Source organism: Microtus oregoni, unplaced genomic scaffold, assembly GCF_018167655.1.
Source record: "Microtus oregoni isolate MIOR12 unplaced genomic scaffold, Mior012 000016F_ref0000370, whole genome shotgun sequence".
Taxonomy (NCBI): Eukaryota; Metazoa; Chordata; class Mammalia; order Rodentia; family Cricetidae; genus Microtus; species Microtus oregoni.
In genome coordinates, this window is record NW_024543075.1 from 3,809,047 (window position 1) to 3,830,942 (window position 21,896).

The 21,896-nt window shown below is 51.3% G+C and overlaps 3 protein-coding genes across 3 annotated transcripts in view; 2 read left to right on the forward strand and 1 right to left on the reverse strand.

The window, feature by feature from the left end:
• Nucleotides 1-4,859, forward strand: part of Deaf1 (DEAF1 transcription factor) — a 31,077-nt gene extending 26,218 nt beyond the window's left edge. Inside the window, exon 12 of the mRNA XM_041666874.1 lies at nucleotides 4,403-4,859. Within this exon, the coding sequence (XP_041522808.1) occupies nucleotides 4,403-4,507 (105 nt within the window). The 3' untranslated portion in view covers nucleotides 4,508-4,859. The remainder of the gene's footprint in view (nucleotides 1-4,402) is intronic.
• A 2,785-nt stretch (nucleotides 4,860-7,644) lies between these two features.
• Nucleotides 7,645-10,453, reverse strand: Drd4 (dopamine receptor D4). Its single transcript, XM_041667269.1, has 4 exons — nucleotides 10,178-10,453; nucleotides 8,680-8,792; nucleotides 8,024-8,592; nucleotides 7,645-7,847 (listed from the first exon to the last, which is right to left on the reverse strand). The coding sequence occupies exons 1-4, from the start codon at nucleotides 10,451-10,453 to the stop codon at nucleotides 7,645-7,647; spliced, it is 1,161 nt and encodes a 386-aa protein (XP_041523203.1).
• A 6,056-nt stretch (nucleotides 10,454-16,509) lies between these two features.
• On the forward strand, nucleotides 16,510-20,921 carry Sct (secretin). The gene is made up of 5 exons (XM_041667206.1): nucleotides 16,510-16,574; nucleotides 19,618-20,113; nucleotides 20,281-20,382; nucleotides 20,511-20,615; nucleotides 20,732-20,921. Exons 2-5 carry the CDS (start codon nucleotides 19,770-19,772, stop codon nucleotides 20,841-20,843), a joined length of 663 nt encoding a protein of 220 aa, XP_041523140.1. The 5' UTR covers nucleotides 16,510-16,574; nucleotides 19,618-19,769; the 3' UTR covers nucleotides 20,844-20,921.
• Nucleotides 20,922-21,896: the final 975 nt, after the last annotated feature.

Below are 21,896 nucleotides of genomic sequence, written 5' to 3' on the forward strand. Positions count from 1 at the left end.
GAGGTTTTTTTGTTTTGTGGATTTTTTTTTTTTGTTGTTGTTGTTGTTTTGGTTTGGTTTGGTTGTTTTGGTTTTTTTTTTTCTTTAGTTTTCTTTTCTTTTCTTTTCTTTTTTTTTTTAGTTTTTTAAGACAGGGTTTCTCTGTGTAGCTTTGGAGCCTGTCCTGGAACTAACTTTGTAGACCAGGCTAGCTTCTGCCTCTCGAGTGCTGGAAGTAAAGGTGTGTGCCACCACTACCCGGCTCTTTTTTTTTTTCCTTTGAGACAGGGTCTCATGTATTTCAGGCTGACCTAGAACTCCATATGTAGTCAAGAATGATCTTAAATTAGGCAGGCACTCCACAGCTAAGCCATACCTCCAGCACCCCAGTCCTCTTCTCCTTTTTAGACAGGGTTTCATGTAGCCTAGGGTGCCCTTGAACTCCTGATCCTGTTGCCTCCTTTTCTCTAGTGCCTGGATTTTAGCAGGCATGCCACCACTCCTAGCATTAAAGGTGGATTTTTTGGATGTCTAACTTTTTGATATTATGACGTGATATTGTCAGCTAAGTGCACACTCAGGAACTATATAGTCAAGTTCCCAGAGTGGGAATGATGCTTTAAATAAGTTTATGTTTTCTGTTGGGCTGCATCCATAGTTACCATAGGGCGCTAGCAGCCTGTGGACTGTCAGCTGACCGCCTAGAACGTCATGCGCCTGGCACTTCTTACCAGGACCACTTTGAGACAGTAACACCATCATGTTTATTTTCCCAAAGTCATTAGCCCATAGTTATCCCAGGAAGTGCCATGAAGCACATGGTTCCCTGGCTGATTGTGGCCACCATTCTGGCCTCTCGCCACTCTCCACGTGGTGAATTCTCTTCTTTGTGCCCTATTGACTTAGGGGCTTATTTTTTGCCTAGTGCCATTTTTGAAGATGTAGGAATCTTAAGTTCCACCGTGGAGCAAGCGGGTCTTGTCCGCAATACTCAGCAGTGCTGGCCAAGTAGAGCCGGACATGTGAGAGTGGACCTGGACCTGCTGGAGGATTGAGCCTGTGCTGTCCGTCCTGCACAGCCGCGGCAGTGCTCATGATCTTCACAAACTTCTCTAAAGAACGCCCATGCTTCAAAAGACAGTGTATGCTCAGTTTTACTCCCTGGGGCTGCTGTGAAATAGGGTGAGAGGCTGGCACCCTGCTGGGCATCCTCTGACCTAGGGTTCAGAATGACAGGACTCTGGGGCCCTGTTTCCTAGCCTGGAACAGAAACAGAAGGAGCCGCCTTGTTCTCAGGGATGAGGAGAGTGTCCTCAGTCACCTGGAGTCCGTGGCCCCAGTTCTGGGGATACTGAGTAGCCTTAGGCCCCTTGGGTGTGTGAATACGGAAGCAGATCTGTCAGACATGTGCAGTAGCCACTGCGGGTTCAAGCTGTATCTGCTGACAGAACCTCCCACAAGGACCCACGGCCTGGTGCTTTGCTAAAACCTGGCAGGCTAACAAAAGTGTGGATTTGGGAAGATAGCCATGAAGGACAGCTTATGAAGTGGACGGGTGTCCCCACCCCGAGGTCCATAGGTGACTCAGAGAACCTCACATGGCACAAGAAAAGTCTGTCACCCGGATGGACTCCTGGCAGTCCTGTGTGGCCCTGGTGAGTACACAGGAGCCATTGCCTCTAGGGTTTGAAGGGAAGGTGTGGCCGTGTCCCCTGGTCCTCTTTGTGACTCCACTTGTCTCCAGGGTACCAGAGATTTGGGGAGCAAAATTGGAAGTTCATCTTCTGAACTCCCCTTAAAAAACTTTGCACTGAGAAAAATTCAGCCAAGTTATTCCACTGGTACTTGGGATGCTGGGACGTAAGCCAGGAGCACTGGGAGAGAGATCATAGCGCACAGGTAACTGAGGAACCTCACTCTGCCTGAAGCTCCCTGAAGGGCTGGCACAGGCTCAACAGCGTCACAATGCAGGCTTCTGTCCTCGCTTCATGTTCTGGGAGCTTTGATTCCAGGAACAGTCTGGGTGCGAGACTCCATTTCTCTCAGCTGAGTCAGTCTTTTTCGTCTTTTTTTTTTTTTTTTGAGACAGGGTTTCTCTGTGAAACAGTTCTTCTGGCTGTCTTGAAACTCGCCTCTGAGACCAAACTGGCCTCAAACCCACAGAGATCCCCCTGCCTCTGACTTCAGCCCTCTTTTGATGTCCTCATTAGAGACAAACACTCCAGCTTTCTGTTTTGTTTCGGGTGGGACAGCATTTCTTTGTGTGTTCCTGCAGAAATCCACCTGCCTCTGCCTCCCAAATGCTGGAATAAAGGCCTGTGCAGCTTCTTCATTTGAACTGATATAAAATGAATGCAGAGGACTAGAGAGATGGCTCAGTGTTTAAGAGTACTTCTGTTCTTGCAGAAGACCTGGGTTCAATTTCTAGCACCCACGTGATGGCTCACAACAATCCTAACTCCAGTACCAGGGATCTGACACCCTTTTCTGTCCTCCATGAAAATCAAGCATATATGCAGGCAAAACACTCATACACATAAAATAAGAATGATAAATAAATCTTTTTAAAAAGTGAATGTCAGACAGGTGGTGGTGGCGCACGCCTTTAATCCCAGCACTCGGGAGGTAGAGGCAGGCGGATCTCTGGGATTTCGAGGCCAGCCTGGTCTACAAGAGCTAGTTCCAGGACAGGCACCAAAACCACAGAGAAACCCTGTCTCAAAAAAAAAAAAAAAAAAAAAAAAAAAGTGAATGTCATATCAGGCCGGTGGTGGCACGTGCTTTTAATCCCAGCGCTTGGAAGGTAGAGGCAGGCGGATCTCTGTGAGTTCGAGGCCAGCCTGATCTGCAGAACAAGTTCCAGGATAGGCTCAAAAAGCTTCAGAGAAACCCTATCTCAAAACAAACAAACAAAAAAAAAAAAAAACCTGAATGTCACTATCCTTACTTCTCATCTTGGCCTCAGAGGGAGCACTAGCAGGGAGCTGAAGAAACAGGAGCCGGAGGCCACTCTGACAGTGGTGACTTGTGAGGAGGGTGATTAACTTCTCACCCGTGTCAGCTGAAGAGGGGACTGTTTTTGGCTTTCTGGGCCGGGCGGTGGTGGCACACGCCTTTAATCCCAGCACTCGGGAGGCAGAGGCAGGTGGATCTCTGTGAGTTCGAGACCAGCCTGGTCTACAGAGCTAGTTCCAGGACAGGCTCCAAAGCCACAGAGAAACCCTGTCTCGAAAAAACCAAAAAAAAAGAAAAAAAAAAAACCCCACAGTCATAGACTGTTTTGCTTTTAACTTGCACAGTGTTTATTTCTTTCAAATTCCCTGTGAGCTATGTGCCAGGGTATCTTTAGCTGATTCTGATTTACGTGCCATAAAATTCACCTGGTCTATACAGTCAATGAATTTTCATAAATTCTAGAGAAGTACGGTAACCCTGTGCATTTTGAAACATCCCTTGAAAGAATCCCTCCCCAACCCTACTGCCCTCATCTTCCCTCAGGCCCTGGTGGGGATAATCAACTTTCTCTGTGCACATTTTGTTGTTCTAGACATTTCATAGTGAGGGAATCACCCAGCACCTAGCCTAACGCAGCTAGCTCCTTGGCTCACCCAGCACCTAGCCTAACTCAGCTAGCTCCTTGGCTCACCCAGCACCTAGCCTAACGCAGCTAGCTCCTTGGCTCACTATTTGCTGCTTTGTTGTGGTACTGGGGGTTGAAGTCAGGCCTTATGCATGTCAAGTGCTCTACCAGTGAGCTATTCCCAGTCTTTTGTTGTTTTAAATTATATTTATTAATTTAATATCCCTATGGGGGACACACATGCCATGGCACACATAGGACAACCTGAAGGAGTTAGTTCTCCCCTTCCATATGTACATCCTAAAGAGTGAATTCAAGTCATCAGGCTGGATAGCCAGTGACCTTTTCTACAAATATCACCCTCACAGTTATGCCACTGTGGGTGGCTATATCATAGTCAAATTTATTTGTTTATTTATATTGTTAGTCTAGGCTGGTCTCAAACTCTGTCTCTTCTCATGTTTCAGCCTCCTATGTGCTGCAGGTATAGGCGTGAACCACTGTCCAACTTTTCACTTTAATTCTAGCAGCACCAGGGTGTGGTCGCCCACACCTTTAATTCCAGCACTCAGAAAGGTCCATGTGAATTTGAGGCTAGCCTGCTCTACATATTGAGTTCCAGGATAGCCAGAGCCTCGTAATTCTAACAACAAACACCTGGACACATGAACTTACTCCTGTCTTATTATGCGCGTGTCTTTTGTTATCTGAACGATGCCTCACCCTTGACAGCTCACAGCCCCTCACGGTGAAGTCCAGGGCCCATCCACAGGTGATGTGGTGGTCTGGACCACAGTGGGTCCCTGTGGTCCTTCCTGCTAACATGGGTGTCTTTCCTTTCAGGACTGGAAAGACCATCAGCACGTCTGTGGCCAGTCAACATCTGTCACTGTCCAGGCTGATGAAGTCCATGTTGAAGAAAGTGTAATAGAAAAAGTTGCTGTTTGAGCCAGGCCACTCCCTGCTCTGCTCTGAGGCCATCACAGGCTAAGGCCCTCTGATGACTATGGGGGCTGCTGAGAAGTGGGGCCATGGGAAACTTGCCGGACAAGTTATTAACAAACAGACTGTGCCCTTGGAAATGAACTCCTGCCAGAGACCAAGGAATGCTGGTGACTTTCAGAATGGGGCACTCCGCCACAGCCCAGGGCCCTTGACCTATCACGGTGCTCTTTCATCCCTGGATCATGAGTGTCCCATTCCCCTTGGGGGTCCCTATGCCACATGTACATATCTGTCATATCTGTTAATAAGGTTGTAAATAAAGCTCCCATCCCCCTCCTGGATGGCACTGTTACAAAGCTCACTTTGTATTCAGATGGCCAGAGGATTTCTGCTGTGTCCTGCTGTGGGGATGTAGACCTGCCACTGTCCTCTCGTTGGTCTACCTTTGTGGCCAAGGAGTTTTCAACCTCTCTTTCTCTAGTGGAAGTAGTGTCAGGAGAACCCGAGACTGCTTAGCAGGGTTTGGCTCCGTAGCCTCCCAGCTCTGCTTGTGTCCAGGCAATGCCATGAGCAACTGAAGGACACTCATGAATCTCCAGGAGCATCCTGTTGGGTGCACACGGAAATGTTTGTTTGGCCTGTGGCCAGGGCTTCTGCATATGAAGTCCTGGTTGTCTTTGTTTTTCTTCACTCTCCCTTCTCATCATCCAGGTCCATCCCAGAGGCAGGACCTCTGGGGAAAGACTCATACTTAGGTACTGGACTTGGCTGATCAGAGACCTGATATTCCTTCTGACAAGGAACACTGCCAGAGGAGCATATTCCGGATGTTTCTAAATTCTCAGAAATGCCCTTTAGGGTTAAGACTGACTCATAAGGGTCAGGGTCCTGAGGCTCTCCTGCTCCCCTGCACTGTGTAGGGAACGTGCAGACTCAGCCAGGACCTCGGGGAGCACCTTCAAGTTTAGGGTGAACTTATAGACTTACCAATTCTTTTTTCTTTCTTTTGTTTTTTTGGGGTTTTTTTGTTTGTTTGTTTTTTGAGACAGGGTTTCCCTGTGTACCCCTGGCTGTCCTGGAACTTGCCCTGTAGACCAGGCTGGCCTTGAACTCCCAGAGATCCGCCTGTCTCTCAGACTTATCAATTCTTACACCTACTTCTAAAATAGTTCCTGCCAGATACACACCAGCTTTACACCTTGGTATGTATAAAAAGATCATCTTGCTACCCTGCCCTGGGCCACGAATAGTTCCTCCTATCAGAAGGTTCTGCACATTGCAGATCCCTGAGGTCCCTCAATGTGATAGTTGAGGGAGGGGCACGTATGTAAGTCAGGAGATTCTAGTTTTGTGGGGTCCCCGGCCTTCTCCCTAAGGCTGATCAGTGAGCCAGGCACCTGGAGGCTCCCCAGGCCTGAGGCCCTTCCCACTGAATAAGGTCTCCATGACCATCCTGTTTATTTCTGCTGGAATCAAGCCTTTGAGTAGGGACCTTGCCATTCTTCCCAGAAGTGCTTTCTGGTGACTGAGTAGCTCTCAGCTCCAACCAGTCACCCAGGCCATGTAGAGCAGGCCAAAGCTACACAGCATAGCTCAGTTTGCACACTGACAGCAGGAAAAAGACAAGTGCTTGGCAAAGTCATCTGCGTCCAGGAGCTCCTCAGACTGCTAACCACAGGACAGCCTGCAGGGGGCATTCAGGGTGTCTACCCCCAAGAAGTGGCACTGTGTGAAGGCCCCCAGAACACCAAGATGGGTGACCGTCTAAGAGCAATGGCTGTCACATGCAACTTGGAATCGATTCAATTTTTTCTTTCCTTTTCCTCTAAGGAAGAAACCCAAAGGGTCTCAGGGCATGGCACTTAGGGCTCAGTTCCCCAAGCTGTGTCAAGCCTCCCATGACTTCTGCTCCACTCACATGAGTTTCGGCCGTATGTTTGGATCTGCAGATTTTTTCCGTGGGAGTCAGCAAAGGCCAGGCACACTTGGTATCCTAGAGTCTCCAGGGGTAAAATTGTTTTCTTTTTGGTTTGTTTGTTTGTTTGTTTTGTCAAGACAGGGTTCCCCTGCAGCTCTGGAGCCTGTCCAGAGGTAAAATTTAAGGGCGTCCCAATTCCACTAACATTAGACGATATGGGGGCAGATATGAACCCATGACTCCATTAACGTTAACCTAGCAGTATGCTAGCCCGGGGGTGTCAGCAGAGGCTCCAGCGGGAGTTTTTGGAGTGTTTGAAGCTCAGTGAGGCCATAGTACCCTCAGTGCTGGGGAATTGCCCCTTATCCAACAGGGACTATTTTAGCACGGGAGGATTTGCACACTGCTGTTGGGCTCAGCTCATCATTTCTCAGTACTGAGAGCAGTGTGATGCTTTGTGCCTGTTGATGTGAACCCCAACCTAAAGCCCCCCTCTGCAGTCCTGACTTACATCTCTCCCATGACAGGATGGGGGAGGGGAAAATGTTAGGGTGTGCTGTCCATGCCCAGGAGTCATCTCTTCTTGCTGCACTGGACGTTGGCCAAAGAGCCCGAGCACAGGAGCTGCTTGGGTCCCTCAGTCCTGCCTTGAACCCTGCTGCTGGATATCCATGGGGTACACGGCCTGGGTGGACCTGAGTGTAGGGCTCCCTTTCAGAGGAGTACAAAGTACTGACGGCTGGGAATGGGACTCACTGGAACGCCAGTGGAACTTTGCAAATTCAGGGTATCTTCTGGAGAGAGGCTGGCGGGAAGCTATAATATATACTGTACTCGAGAAAGCTTCCAAAATGGTACCCATGCCCCTTTTAATGACAGCAGAGCCCTCCCTACTGAGCTGGCCTGGACAGGAACCCCAGGAAGTTCCTCTAGCTCCTCTCCCAGATAGACACTTGGTCACTTTACCTGTTGAGAGGAAACAAAGCCAGCTGAAGTAGCTCTCCAATTCTTCCTGGGGCAGAAGAGACTTCAGAAGCCTCCTGGAGCTGAGCCAGTAGTATCCAGGCCCCATCATACAGGCCAAAATACCTCCTCTTTTGCTTGCTCCTCCCCAACCCCCAGCCTTCATAAATGATTAGGAAATAATTCGTTTAATCAGACGCGCCAGCGCACTCCGCCCACAGGCTTGGATCTCCCTGACCTCAGGACAGCAGTGGCCTTTTCAGCAGCGGAGACGGAGAGACTTGCGGAAGACGCTGCGGAACTCGGCGTTGAATATGGTGTAGATGATGGGGTTGAGGGCACTGTTGACATAGCCTAGCCAGGTGACGGCACTGACCAGGCTAGGGGGCACGAAACAAGCTGGACACAGCGCCCGCGTGATGTGCACCACGAAGAAAGGCGTCCAACACATCAGGAAGGCCCCTGGGGGTGGGCGGCGTGAGCCTGAACTCCTGCACTCGAGTTCACCCCCCCACACACACACACACCTTTCACCCTTCCAATCTAGACTCCACCCACCTCCCACCTCGTGGAGCCCGGAACTCTCCACCTGGGACCCCTCTCTACATATCAGCTCTTGCCCCAGGGCAGGAACCCACCGACGACCACCGGCAAGACTCTCATTGCCTTGCGCTCCCTTCCCGTGATCTTGGCGCCCCTCCTGCAGGAAGGCAGTGCTGGCGGTTGCTGGAGCATTGCATCGGGGAGCGGACACTCAGGGCCACAGGGTCTCTGAGAGAGATCTGGCTCAGGCTGGTTGGAGCCGCTGGGGCTTTGCAGGAGGCTGGGTGAAGGGGGCAGACATTGTGGAAAAAGGGGGCCCTGAGCATTGTCCGACACGGGCGGGCCGGGGCCGCTGGGTCTGCGCGGCGCGCGGCTGTGCAGCTTGGTGTGCCGGGCTGCCTCCCAGCGCCGCAGGCCGCGAAAAGTAGCCCAGTAAAGCAGCAGCATGAGTGGACAGGGCAGGAAGAAGGAGCAAACGGACGAGTAGACCACGTAATCGCGGTCCTCCAGACGGCACACGGCTGGATCGCGGCCGGGCACGTCGTTGAGGCCGCACAGCACCGGCGCAGCCACCGCGGCAGATAGCAGCCATGTGGCGGCGATGAGCAGCTGCTGGCGCTGACCCTGACGGTTGTAGCTTAGCGGCACCGTCACGGCCACGAACCTAGAGGGACAGAGGCGTGGTGAGGGTGCAGAGTTGGGCGGATGACTGGGAGGTGGGGGTGGGAGAGGAGTTGTCTGGGGTACCCACCTGTCCACGCTGATGGCGCACAGGTTGAAGATGGAAGCGGTGCATAGCATGACGTCCATGGCCATGAGGGTGTCACAGAGGCGGGGACTCAGCAGCCACACGCCACCCTGAACCTAGCCATGCAGAGGTTGCAGGAAAGAAACACAAAACTTGACATTTCAGACGCTAACTTCCTGACCTCCATTCTTGTTGAAGAGAGGCAATGGCTGTGTATTAGACGGGATGGGGGTGTGCACGCCCAATGCAAGTCTGAGGCAATTGGGGACACTTGTGTTATAGGAGACAGAGGGGGCACACAGATCTGCCTTCGACTAGGATCTCCTTTCTTTGGGGAAGACCCAAGGGAGACTGATACCATCTGCTGGAGGAAAGCCCATAGGGGCATAGGCCTGACCCTCTGCCCACTGAACACAAATCCTACCACCTCCATGATTCACCTAGAGTTATCCTGCCTGCTTCAACTGTCACTGCTGTGGGACTTTGGATGGGTTCCTTCACTTGCTGGACAGGGTACACGCGACTGTCCTGAGGACAAATGTGGTCTAGGGCTCTCAGCGAGTCTGCAGGGAGTGTTCTCCAAGGGCAAAGGAGCATACAGCCAGCTCAACCCACTCACCCCAAATCCCTTCATACTGATCTGGGACGATTAGGAGCTTAAGAACCATCACAGTGACGTCTGTCCCTGGGGAGGACCTGAGGTCCAGCACAGCTGCTGGCCTCTGCCCTAGCTCCAGAACCCGGTGTCTTCCTTAGAAATCCCATGTAGCCCAACGCCCCAGAGTAAGGCCACTATGTCCCTCCCCATTCCTGTCCGAAGCAGCTCTTCTCTGGCCAAACCTAGGGCAGAGAGAAGTTTCCACCATAGAAGACACACCTAAGAGCCAGACCTGGTCTGGGGTGACTCTGTCCCAGAAGTCTCCAGAAAGTTCTGACTCTTAGACGCCCCCAGGTTCACTATCCTGCCCAGGCCTCTCGCTTTCTCTCTCTCTCTCTCTCTCTCTCTCTCTCTCTCTCTCTCTCTCTCGTGTGTGTGTGTGTGTGTGTGTGTGTGTGTGTGTGTGTTCGTAGTCCCAACCAAAAGGCAGTGGTCATAGGCAGTAAGGCGTGTCTGCACACTTGCCTGTTGGTCTAGCTGGCTTTTGGCAGGGATTAGGGGTGCAGTATTTCTGGAGTGGGAGCCAGGACTTAAATGGGAAAGACAGTATCTGCGATCCTTGCTTCCAGGGACACAAGCCTTCTCTGGGTCAGCAGATCACACACAGAGAATAGGAAGGGATCCGGAAGATGGTAGGTGACCCGACAGACGCAAAACTGACGCTGGATTCTCAAGAGCGGGAGACGGTAGGCAGTCAGGAGTGAGGAGGCCTGGAGCCCCTTCAAGTACCCTGGCTCAAGGTTGCTGAAGGTCCGTGCAGCCGAACTGCGCCAGGGTCGGTCACAGGGAGGGGAGGAAGGCGGAAGGGACAGAGGAGAGTGGAGCTGGGGCGTGGAGGCTCACCTCGGAGTAGACAAAGAGTGGTAGCACTAGTATTGCAAGGAGGAGGTCGGCGGCCGCCAGACTAACGATGAAGTAGTTGGTGGGTGTCTGCAGGGTGCGCTCGGAGGCCACGCTCACGCACACGAGCGAGTTCCCCGCCAACACCAAGCCGATGAGCAGCACGCCCCCAACCAGCGCCGCCACACCCGCGCCCCCAAGCCCGGCGCCCGGCCCCAGGGGCTCTGACCCACGCCAGGCCAACAGCCCACCGTCGTCGTCCGTGTTGTTGTTCCCCATGGCTCGACAGCTGAACGCGCTCCTGCAAGTCGCTGAGCCCCGGGATTTGCAGGCAGAGGCTGCCCGGAGTCCCGCCCCCAGCACGTCAACCCCGCCCCGTCTAGGCTTGGATTTCTGCACTCTAGGAAACCGGCCCAGGGAGGAATGCTTCATTTCAACAGAAGAGAATTGAGTGAAGTGACTAACATAAACAGGCCCAGCAGCGGCTGGTGTTTTGCTTGATCCGGGCTAGTTTGTGCTTCGAAGAACCTACGCGAAGGGCAGGTTGTCGGGACCCGACTCGAGAGAGCCAGCCATTCCGGCCAGGAGACACTGAGGACCTTTCAGGCCACCAAATTACCTGCCAGGAGCTCCTCTCCAAGAAGCCTTGGAGGATGTGGCTGAACTCCTGCATGGGGGCAGTGTCCTTACCAAGTAGGAAGACACCTGTTCTGGTTTCTACAACAGGCTGTGTAGAAACAGCCTCACGTCTTTCTCTCATGGTTCTGGGACTGCCCCTTACCCTTAGGCTAAGCAATACTGAACAATCTGGCACAAAGAGTTCACTCTCCATCCTACATGGGCAGACATGAGCAACGCTTCCGACCCAGGCCGTGGCTGACCCTCCATTTCTCACCATCTCTCTTCCTAAGTCTATGGTGTTGCCATCTCCGTCTGCCACTCCAAACTGGACCACGGTGAAAATGACAGCCCAGCCTTAATTTTTTCTTTTCCTTCTTTCTTTCTTTTTCTTCTTTCCTTCCTTCCTTTCTTCTTCTTCTCCTTCTTCTTCTTCTTTATTATTATTATTATTATTATTATTATTATTATTATTTTGGTTTGTAAAGACAGGGTTTCTCTGCAGCTTTGGAGCCTGTCTTGGAACTTACTCTGTACACCAGGCTGGCCTTGTAAAAGATCTGCCAGTCTCTGCTTCCCAAGTGCTGGAATTAAAGGCATGAGCCACCGCTGCCTGGCCCGTGTGTGTGTGTGTCTTTTTGAGTCAGGATTTCTCTGTGTAGCCCTGGCTGTTCTAGAACTCTCTTTGTAGACCAGGCTATCACCAAACTCAGAGATTCCCAGTCTCTGCTTCTGCTTCCTGAGTCCTGGAATTAAGTGGCCCACCACACCTCGCTCAACCTTAACCCTTAACTATCCTCAGGGGCTGCTGAGTGGTTGTCCCGTTCCTCACCTTTTAGGACCCTCATGACCCTCAGCTTCCTTGCCTTTGAGACTGTGTGGACCACTGGCTACCTGTGACATCTCAAAAAATAAAACAGAACAATATGAAGTCTTTCTAAAACATGCAAAAAACTCTCAAAGTTCAATAGCAATAACACCACAGAAAGAAAACTCTTTTTAAAAAATCTCCTTTTGATAGTCAAGGCAGAAATTCTCTGCAAAGGCTGGAGATGGCTCAGTAGTTAAGAGCACTGACTGCTCTTCCAAAGGACCTGGGTTCAATGCCCAGAACCCACATGGCAGCTCACAATTGTCTGTAACTCCAGTTCCAGGGGATCCAATATACTCTTCTGAGCTCTGAAGGCACCTGAACACACATGGTGCACATACACACATATACATTAAATAAAAATAAATAAGTCATTTAAAAAATTCTCAGCAAGCCGGGCGGTGGTGGGGTACGCCTTTAATCCCAGCACTCGGGAGCTAGAGGCAGGCGGATCTCTGTGAGTTCGAGACCAGCCCGGTCTACAAGAGCTAGTTCCAGGACAGGCTCCAAAACCACAGAGAAACCCTGTCTCGAAAAAAAAAAAAAATCTCAGCAAAACCCCACTACAGTTTTTAAGAATTATGCACCATGACCCAGGAAGATTTTTCCCAGGACTGTAAGAATTCTAGAAATGAAACCCAACCAATATAACACACCATATTAATAGAACAAAGAAAAACCCACACGACTCAAGTCCCATTTTATTAATTAAACATGGACATGATTTGACTCTTGATCATCTCAACTGAATCAGGAAAAGCAGTTTGCACTCTTACCACACTAAACCAGGTGTGGTGGCACACACCTGTGAGTCCAGCATTCAGGAGGCTACAGCAGTGGGATTACTAGCTTGAGGGCAGCCAGGGCTGCACAGGAAGACCTGTCTCAAAGTACTAAGGCTGGGAGGATGACTGACTGGTAGAGTTCTTGTCTAGTATCCAGTCCCCTGACCCTGGGTTCCATCCCCAATGTGGGGGATGGAGGGGACAATGTGAAACATTTTCTTACTCATTAGGACAAGATAAACAACGGAAATAAGTGGGGAGGTGGGGAATGGGGGTGGGGGGCTGGGAAGAGGCCTGGGATGAAAGGGACTGGGGAGTCAGCTAAGTAGTTAGAGTGAAGCCACACAAATGTGAGGACCAGAACTTAACTTCAGAGTCCCAGAATCTGCCTAAATACATGGTGAGTGGCTGTAATTCCAGCCATGGGGAGCAGAGGCAGAGCAAGCTCGCTAGTGAGGATAGTCATATTGGCAAGCTCTGGGTTTGACTGTAAAACTCTGTCTCAATGAATGGGGCAGAAGTGTGATCAAGGTTAATTCCTGACACCAGTCTTGGGCCTCCGTATGTACAGGCACCCTCACTCACACATGTGTTCAGACACATGGAAAACATGCATGCATACTTGCACACCATACGCACATGTGCATACTGATGTTGTGTAATGCGACAACCCCGTAGAGTTGTAATTTATCCAGACTGGGACAGGCCATGTCAGCAACCTGGTGAGTCCCAGCCACCGTTATCTCACATTAGAAGACCAAGGATGTTGTAAGTCTAATTGGAGAGACCTTGTAGAGTGATCGATGGGAAGCCGTGTCAGTCACCTTCACATTGGCAGGCCTGGATCAAACAATTTAGTGATCTGTTCTGTGGTGAAATGTTTCCGGAAAAACCAAACCTCAAACAGGACACTGTTGGCCATACGGCCCCATACAGGGGACCAAGCCCCATTTCACTGCATGCACAGGGGGCACATGACTCAATCTGTCTGCCTCTGGAGCACCTGGGAGAACAAAGGACAGTCATCACCTTTGTCCTGGTGTCCAAGGTAAGCAGGTAGAGGAAGACGAAGGCCTTGCAGCTGCCTGTCTACCCTATTTGGTCACTAGCATGGTGGGTGAGCATGACACTAGTGTCAGCCAGGCAATGGTGGTGCACGCCTTTAATCCCAGCACTTTGGAAGGTAGAGGCAGGCGGATCTCTGAGCTTGAAGACAGCCTGGTCTACAGAGCTAGTTCCAGGACAGTCAATGCTACACAGGAAAATCTTAACTCAAAAAAAGGAAAAAAGAATGAAAAAAGAATAACACCCGTGTAGCAAAAATTCTAATTGTTCTTAATAATAAAAAACGGAAGCCATATATAGGGGTTAATGCTAAAAGACCAGAGGAGCAGAGCAGCCAATTACTAGAAAGTTTTTACCTTTACCCATGCTCAGGTAGAAGGGGCGATCCTGTCTCTACAAAACCTCAGACTGCATGCTCAGATTGAATCCTCAGACTGCATTGAGCTGTCTCCTTCTGCCTCATATTCCTCTCCCTGCCCAGTAATATCACTCCTGTCTCCACCTCTCTAGTGCTGGGATTAAAGACGTGTGATCCCAACTTCTGGGACCACCTTTGATCTTTGAGCTCTGTTTCTCTTTTAGACAGATTCAATATTGCGCATAGCTCAGGGTGGCCTTGAACTCACAGAGATCCATCGTCCTCTGTCTCCCAAGTACTGGGATTAAAGGTGTGTGCCAGCACTGCCAGGCCTTTATGGGTTACTAGTGCCTTAGCTCTGCACTCTAATCTTCAGGCAAGCTTTATTTGCTAGATTACAAACAAAATATCACCATATATCGGTATCATCATGCCTGTCCCTAAAGAATGATACACCCATCACAACCCTGAACCAGAGGAAAAGAGGTTCTGGTCAGCCTTGCGCTGTAGCCTGGTGCATCTGAACACTGTGGAAGCATCAGGGGAAAACATAGATGTGGTCTTCCTGACAACGGGTCGTAGGGAAGCAGACGTTCTGTGCACTTTCTGTACAAGGGCTTGGTCCCCCTGCGCTCTGAGCTGCTTTGAAGTGGACAATAATCAAACTGTAAACTGCAGACAGGAAGCAAACCCGGGACTGACCTCAGGAAGAACACTGGGTTGCTGCCTGGGAACTGTGAGGCTTCGTAAGCTCACATGAGAAATGCCCGTCTTTACCTGCAGGAGACACGGGAAGCTAACTTGGTAAGAGTGTCCACTTGAACGCTGGTTTTCGGGTGATGAGCAAGTTTTCGACACCTATGACTGCCACCTATGGACTTCAGCTTCAAGGCTGTTGCGGCCCGTGCACATCGCTAGACACTGCCAGCCAGCGTGAGGGGCTTGTGCCATGGGCACCGCACTGACCATCCCCAGTGCTACTGAACTGGGATAAGTCCAACGACATGGCCCAGAGTGTACCCTGGCTCAGTGTGGGCCGAGGCTGGCATGCTCAAGTAGGACCTGCAGGAGGCTGTGGCCCAGTTCAAGACCAGGCCTAGGGCCAAGGGCTCCCTTCCTTGGCTGCACAGAGCCTTGGTAGCTCATTCATAGAAAGTCTTCCTCAAGGTTCCCACCACTGAGCCTGTCCTTTACTCTTTCCCACGAGGTTGGATATGTAGGCCAGGCTGGTCTTGGACTTGCAGAGATCTTTTCCTCTGTCTCTCAGGCTCTGGGTTTATAGGTACTCGCGTCACCACACCTGGCCACCTGGTCGCCTGGCCCTTCTTGAGGGGTGCCTTGAGATAGCAGTTATTTTTCTAGGTCTTTGTTCTGCCCCGGGAGGCTAATTCTACAAGCAACTGTGTGCCTTCCTAGGCAAGGGTCTTCGGGAAGCATGGACCTCACCTCTGCTCTTCATCCTTGCAGACTTCAGACTCCAGCACCTGCTGAGCGACTGATCTGTCATCAGCTGCTGCCAAAAGCCGCCTGGAAACAGAAACATTGGAGAAGGTAATGACTCCCTCTGGTAATTGAGTCAGTCTGTCAAGAACATAGAAGAAAATATCCAAGGCATCCCTTGCCCCTTTTGTTGTTGTTTGTTTTTGTTGAAAAAGTCTCTCTATGTAGCCCTGGCTGACCTGGAGCTCTCTATATAGACCAGGCTGGCCTTGATCTCACAGAGAGTCACACACCTGTCTCCTGAATGCTGGGATTAAAATCAAGCACCACTACGCTATGCCAGGCCACGGTAGGTTTCTTTCTGGTTTTGTTTGTTTATTTGTTTGCTTGCTTGGTTTTGAAACATGGTCCCACTAGGTAGACTGCCTTCCCCAGGTTGCTGTAAACACCATGACAGAAAACAGCTCGGGGAGGAAATGGTTTATTCAGTTTACAGGTTATAGCTTATTGAGAGAAGCCTGCAGGAACCTGCAGGCAGGAACTTTATAAAATCCAAGTCATTGTAATCCGTTGCTAGTGACTGCCACACAACTAGAGCACATGAGGTTCACTTGGCTCCTGGCCTTGAAAGGACATTGACAAAGCAATCTCTCAGGAACCGGCTTTTCTGTTTGTTTGTTTGTTTGTTTGGCTGGCTGGCTGGTTGGTTGGTCAGTTGGCTTTTCGAGAAGGAGTTCCTTCTTGTAGCCCTGGCTGACTCTCTATATAGAGCAGGCTGGCCTCAGACTCACAGAGATCCTTCTGCCTCTGCCTCCCAAGTGCTGGGATTAGAAGCATATGCCACCATGCCTAGCTCTCAGGGTCTTTCTTAAGCCCTTTCTAAACACAGCCTCAGCCAGCTATGTGACCCTCCTCTGACCTCAGTGTGCGGTGGCCCCTGTCACCCTCCTCTGACCTCAGTGTGCGGTGGTCCCTGTAACAGCGTAGTAGCCGTTAGTAACCATTATCCTACACTCTCCCCTGGCCTAACTAATTCCCTGATGAGGCCGTGTGCACATTAGACTGTCTGGCTGGCAGAGGACTACCTCCTGCCCGCCCCCCGTTCCTGTAGGTCACTGCTCACTAACCACCTGTCTCATCCCTTCTGCTTATTTACTCAGGGATTTGATTCTAGCGTAATTTCTGTGGTTCCATTGGTCAGGACTGACATATGCTTCTTCCCCCTGCAGTCTTCAGTATTGAACCTAGGCCTCATGCATACAGGTAAGCGCTCTACCACTGAGCTGTATCTGTGGCTCTAGCACACACCCATGCACACACACACCCCGCACACACACACATGCGCCACACACATGCACACATGCGTGCACACGCGCACACACACACATGCACACGCGCGCGCACACACACACATTTTACGACAGCTTTATTTATAGTTGCACACATTTTACGACAGCTTTATTTATAGTTGCCTGAACTTGGGAACAACACAAACGACCTTCACTGGGTGAGTGGCTAAACACACTGGTCCATTCAGACAGTGGAACATTTGCTAAGCCCTAGGAAGAATTGAGCTGCTGAGCCATGAAAAGACTCAAAGGAGGTGCAGAGGATTATTGCCAAATGACAGAAGCCGGTGTGGAACTGGCAAGGTGGCTCGGTGGGTAAAGGTCCCTGCTTCCAAGCTTGTGCCCCGAGTTTGATCCCTGGATCCCACAGGGAAGGAGAAAGCCAGCTCCAACAAGCTGTGCTCTGACTTCCATGCACCCACTCACCTACCCACCCACACAAATAAGCAAACGCGATCTTTAAAATTCAGAAGCCAGCCCGGACACTCTGGAACAAGAAGTTATTACCAGTGTCAATGACAAGATCAGGGGTCTGGGGGCAGGAGGAAGGCTCCACGGGGAGCTCTCGGGGCTGTGACACTGCTGTCTTTGATGCTATGGAGCTGGATCCAAGCCAGTTTACGTTGTCTAAACCGACAGGATGTTCGGCCCCCAACGTGGCTCCTGGTGAGAACTGCAGGCCTTGAGGATACTGCTGTGTTGACCATGGTTCAAGCCAGTCTGTGGTGGCAGAGGCAGGTTGAGCTCTGTGAGTTCAAGGCCAGCCCAGTCTACGGAGCTAGTTCCAGGACAGCCAAGGCTACACAGAACCTGTGACAAAGCCACCTCTCCAGTGCCAGGGTGTTTTGTTTACTTTTAAGGGTCTCATCAAGTTGCCCTTGTTGGCTTGAAGCTTGCAGTCTTCCTGCCTCTGCCTCCCAAAAGCTAGGCTATAAGTGTGTGTCACTAGTGTTCCTCCCCCACGTCCCCCACCCTTGTTGTTTATTCCAAACAGTGTTCCTGTGTAGCTCTGGCTGTCCTGTAACTCACTTTGTCAATCAGACTGACCTCAAACTCAAAGATCTGCCGACTTCTGTTTCCTAAGTGCTGGGATCTGGCTGTGTGTCACACTGTCCCCCTCCCTTTCTTAAAATAGCTGGGCCACCGGTGATGCCGCACACCTTTAATCCCAGCACTCAGGAGGCAGAGGCAGGTGGATTTCTGAGATTGAGGCCAGCCTGGTCTACAGAGTGAATACCAGGACAACCAGGGCTACACAGAGAAACCCTGTCTCTAGAAAAAAAAAAGTCTGTTTCTGTTTCTCTGTCCACTCGAGTGTCTGTGGGGAGCAGGATCACAATGTCCGTAGAGGCTAGAAGGTATCAGATGCCCCCAGCTGGAGTTACAGGCAGTTGAGAGCCACCCTGTGTGCCACCCTGTGTGGGTGTGGGAACTGAACTGAGGTCCTCTGTAAGAGCAGCAGGCTCTCTTAACCACAGAGCCAATAATACCCTCTACTCCCCGCTTCTTAGTAGAAGGGGATTCTGGGTGGAGGGAGTATGTGAGGGCATTAGGGAACTGAATGCCACGCTTTCGGTTCAGTTTTTCTGTAAATGGAAAACTTCTCTAAAATGTGAAGCCCACTAATTGTTTTTAAAGCCCCCTGTGGAGGGCGAGGGGTGGGGAGCTCCTTTACCCAGTGCTACCTTAGCACGTGTGAAGCCTTAAATTCCATTCTTAGCACTGCAAAAGAACAGCCTTGTTCCACCTGCAGTACCAGGGCTCCAGAGATACAGTACCGATATGGCAGGAAGATCTGCAATTCAAAGCTATCCTAAACAATGTAACAAATTCCAGGCCAGCCTGGTGCATATAAACCTTGTCTCAAAGATTCAAAGCAAAGAACTCCAAAGCTCAAAACCTGATCCCCTCCCCCCAAAATGCAAGCAGAGCTGGATTTGGTGACTGGTGACTGCAATCTCTGCTTTTGAGAGGCTAAAGCAAGAAGATTCCTGAGGGTTTCAGGCCAACGTGGGCTAGATGATGAGTTCAAAGGCAGCCTGAGCTATATACTCTGCCTCCAAAACAAAACAAACCATTCCCATAACAAACAAACAAACAAGCAATAAAATAAAGAAAGAACGAAAAGAAAAAAGAAAAGAAAAGAGAAAAGCTTGGCCGTGGTGTGGTGACTTACACCTTTGAGCAGAGGCAGCTGGATCTCTGTGAGTTTGAGGCCAGCCTGGTCTACAGAGTGAGTTCCAGGACAGGCACCAAAGCTACACAGAGAAACCCTGTCTCAAAAAAACGAACAAATAGCCGGGCGGTGGTGGCGCACGCCTTTAATCCCAGCACTTGGGAGGCAGAGGCAGGCGGATCTCTGTGAGTTCGAGACCAGCCTGGTCTACAAGAGCTAGTTCCAGGACAGGCTCCAAAACCACAGAGAAACCCTGTCTCGAAAAACCAAAAAAAAAAAAAAAAACCAAAAAAAAAAAACGAACAAATAAACAAAACAAAACAACAACAACAACAAAAACCATTACATGACTTTTACTCAAGAGCTAGTTCATCACAGTTTGCTAGTTTTGTAATTTGATTCTAAGGATTGTCTTTTGGTTCGGATTTCGGTGTTGGGTGGAACGGAGGTCCTGGTGCACGCTAGACAAGTGTCCTACTACTTGTCCCGGACGCCAGGAATGGAGATGCTTTGGAAGTCAATTCCCATCCATAGCTCTCCCCTCCCCCCTCCCCTACAACCTCTAAGGCCTGCTTTTCTCTTTTTCTAACCCAGTTTTACTTCCTGATTCCAATACGAATAGGATGTTTGCTCCCATCCAAAAATGCAGCCTCAAGGCCTAAGAGGATTCCCATTTTTGTTTCGGGTGCCCGTCTGCCCTTCCAGGCGGTTTCTCTGCATCCGTCCCCAGATCGGACTCTGGTCTCCTTCCCCCCCTCAGTCATCTACTGCCCCTTCCTAGGCTTCTCAAGACACCTACTGTCCCTTCCTGAGAAGAGTGTTCCAGGGTCTAGGGCTGGCGCCAAGATGAACTGAGGCTGGAGTGGCCTGGCAGTGTGATTCCCTCTGCCTGTCCTGAACCGCCAAACCCTGTTTCCTTGCCCGTGGTCCCAGATGGAGGTGTCTATTTCGCTACCTGGTAGCACTAACCCCTCTACTCCCCCTCCCAGTAAGCTGAGGGGCGCCGACGGGACGGGAGGTGGCCGGACGACAGCTGTGGGGGTGGCCCTGACCTTCCCGCAATCGATGGGGCGCGGCCGGCCGCGTGGAGCCGGGGCGGTGCTGGAGCCCCCCACCTGCCGCCGGGGCAGCTATAAAGCAGGGGCGCGGAGCTCAGACTGCAGCTGCACGGCTCAGCACACACGGAGCTGGACCATGGAGCATCCACTGTCCAGGCCTCCGCTGTTGCTGTTGCTGCTGCTGCTCGCTGGTTCCACCGCGCTCCCGGCGCTCCCCAGGTGAGGGTGTGTGTGTGTGTGTGTGTGTGTGTGTGTGTGTGTGTGTGTGTGTGTGTGTGTGTGTGTGTGTGTGTGTGTGTGTGTTGGGGGTCATTTACCACGGCCACGCCCACGCCCACATGCCCGCACCGGCGAACTCTGACCCTCCTCGCCCCTCCCTTCCCCAGGAACTCAAGACATTCAGACGGGACGTTCACAAGCGAGCTCAGCCGCCTGCAGGATAGCGCCAGGCTGCAGCGCCTGCTGCAGGGTCTGGTGGGGAAGCGCAGGTGAGCAGGCGTAGTTAGAACTCTCCAGACTTTTCCTGGTATGGAGCAGGCCTGGTATAGTCCCCTTTCAGCAACCTGCCACATTCCAGTACTGCCACTAATTCTAATTTGGGGTTGGGGGGGTGCAGTGAGCAGGACGCAGAAAATATCCCAGAGAACAGCCTGACCGGGTCCAAGCCCTCAGAGGACCAGCTCTGCTTGCTGTGGTCGAACACTCAGGCCCTACAGGACTGGTGAGAGGTCCACCCTCAGCTGGACTCCTAAAGCATCCTTCTTATTCCCTAGCCATGTGGGTGTGAGCGCTCTAATGGTCAGTCCCAGCACCCTAACCACCTATCCCCCTCCACAGGCTCCTCCCTAGGCTTTCCCTGGATGGGTCCCAGTCTCCGTGGCTGCCTCCTGGACCAAAGCCAGCTGTCGAAGTTTCAGAGTGGACTGAAGCAACCAGGCGGCCCCGATGAGGGAGGAAGGGGAGTCTCCAGGAGCCTGGCTGGAGCTAGGGTTTGGTTGTCACTGGCATCAATAAAGAAGGAATTTAGACCCTGGTCTGTAGCTCACAGTGTGTGATGTCTGATAAAATCAAGGCAGTCCCTGCTCAGTAAGACTGAGTGTGGACAGGTCCAGCCACCTCATTCAATGACTAGGACCACACCCAGTTGCCCTTTGAACCTGGGAGGTCAGCTCGGACATTTCTTCCTTATCTCTGGTATCAACTGGATTCCTCTTTTCCCAGTTGAACTCCCCAGTGTTCCACCCTGTCCTGTGGTCCACTTAGGAAAATTTCCAGGGATCAGAGATCCCAGCTCTCATCCAGCCTTGTGGTCAGGGTGCATGGAGCGGTGAGGAGGCACAGGCAGGACAGATAGGGGTCCCTCATGAGTGAAAGGGCCTGTGTACATCCTGGTTCTACATGTCTACGTGGTCTTGGCACAGCCCTGAAGCCTGGATAGTGATGTCATCTCCCAGCAGACAGCTGTGGGACCACAGCTCTCATGAGACAAATCGCTCAGTCGTGACAGTGGCCTGGAGCTGCAGGAAGGTTTCCATGCATCCAGAGCAGCAAAGGCCCAGATGGTGAGGGCTCTGTGGGCCCTTTCAACACAGCACCCCCTACCACCCTCCTGGCTCCACCTAGAGGCCTCTCCCCATTTCTGAGGGCTTGTAGAGAAGACAGGAGGAAGCAAGAAAGACTGGAGCAAGTCTAACGGAGGCCAGGATTTCTGTCTTCCACAGATACTGGGTCCCCACCTAGTCCCGCTCCCAGCTGTGGCTGGAAGGTTTCATTTGCATCCTATTACCAAGGCCCTGCCAAGCCCTGCCAGGCCCAGCCCTGGGGAAACTGCTGTGCTTCCCACAGAGGCAGGAGCATGCTGGGACACTCCTGCTCTGAGAGTGGAACGGGAGAGGGAGGTGACATAATGTGGCTTCGGGAATTTTGCTAAGGACATTGAAGAGAAAGAGACAAGATGAGGGCTATCCTGTTGCGGGTTACAGTAGACCCAAGGCCAATGGCT

Excerpts from the sequence above, each read along its gene's own strand:
- Drd4 (XM_041667269.1), bottom strand. The coding sequence starts at position 10,453 with ATGGGGAACAACAACACGGACGACGACGGTGGGCTGTTGGCCTGGCGT. Across the intron at positions 8,793-10,177 it reads CACTCTTTGTCTACTCCGAG|GTTCAGGGTGGCGTGTGGCT; the intron begins GTGAGCCTCCAC and ends CTGCATGGCTAG. Across the intron at positions 7,848-8,023 it reads AGTCTTGCCGGTGGTCGTCG|GGGCCTTCCTGATGTGTTGG; the intron begins GTGGGTTCCTGC and ends GCCCACCCCCAG.
- Sct (XM_041667206.1), top strand. The coding sequence starts at position 19,770 with ATGGAGGTGTCTATTTCGCTACCTGGTAGCACTAACCCCTCTACTCCC. Across the intron at positions 20,114-20,280 it reads GCGCTCCCGGCGCTCCCCAG|GAACTCAAGACATTCAGACG; the intron begins GTGAGGGTGTGT and ends TCCCTTCCCCAG. Across the intron at positions 20,383-20,510 it reads GGTCTGGTGGGGAAGCGCAG|TGAGCAGGACGCAGAAAATA; the intron begins GTGAGCAGGCGT and ends GGGGGGGTGCAG.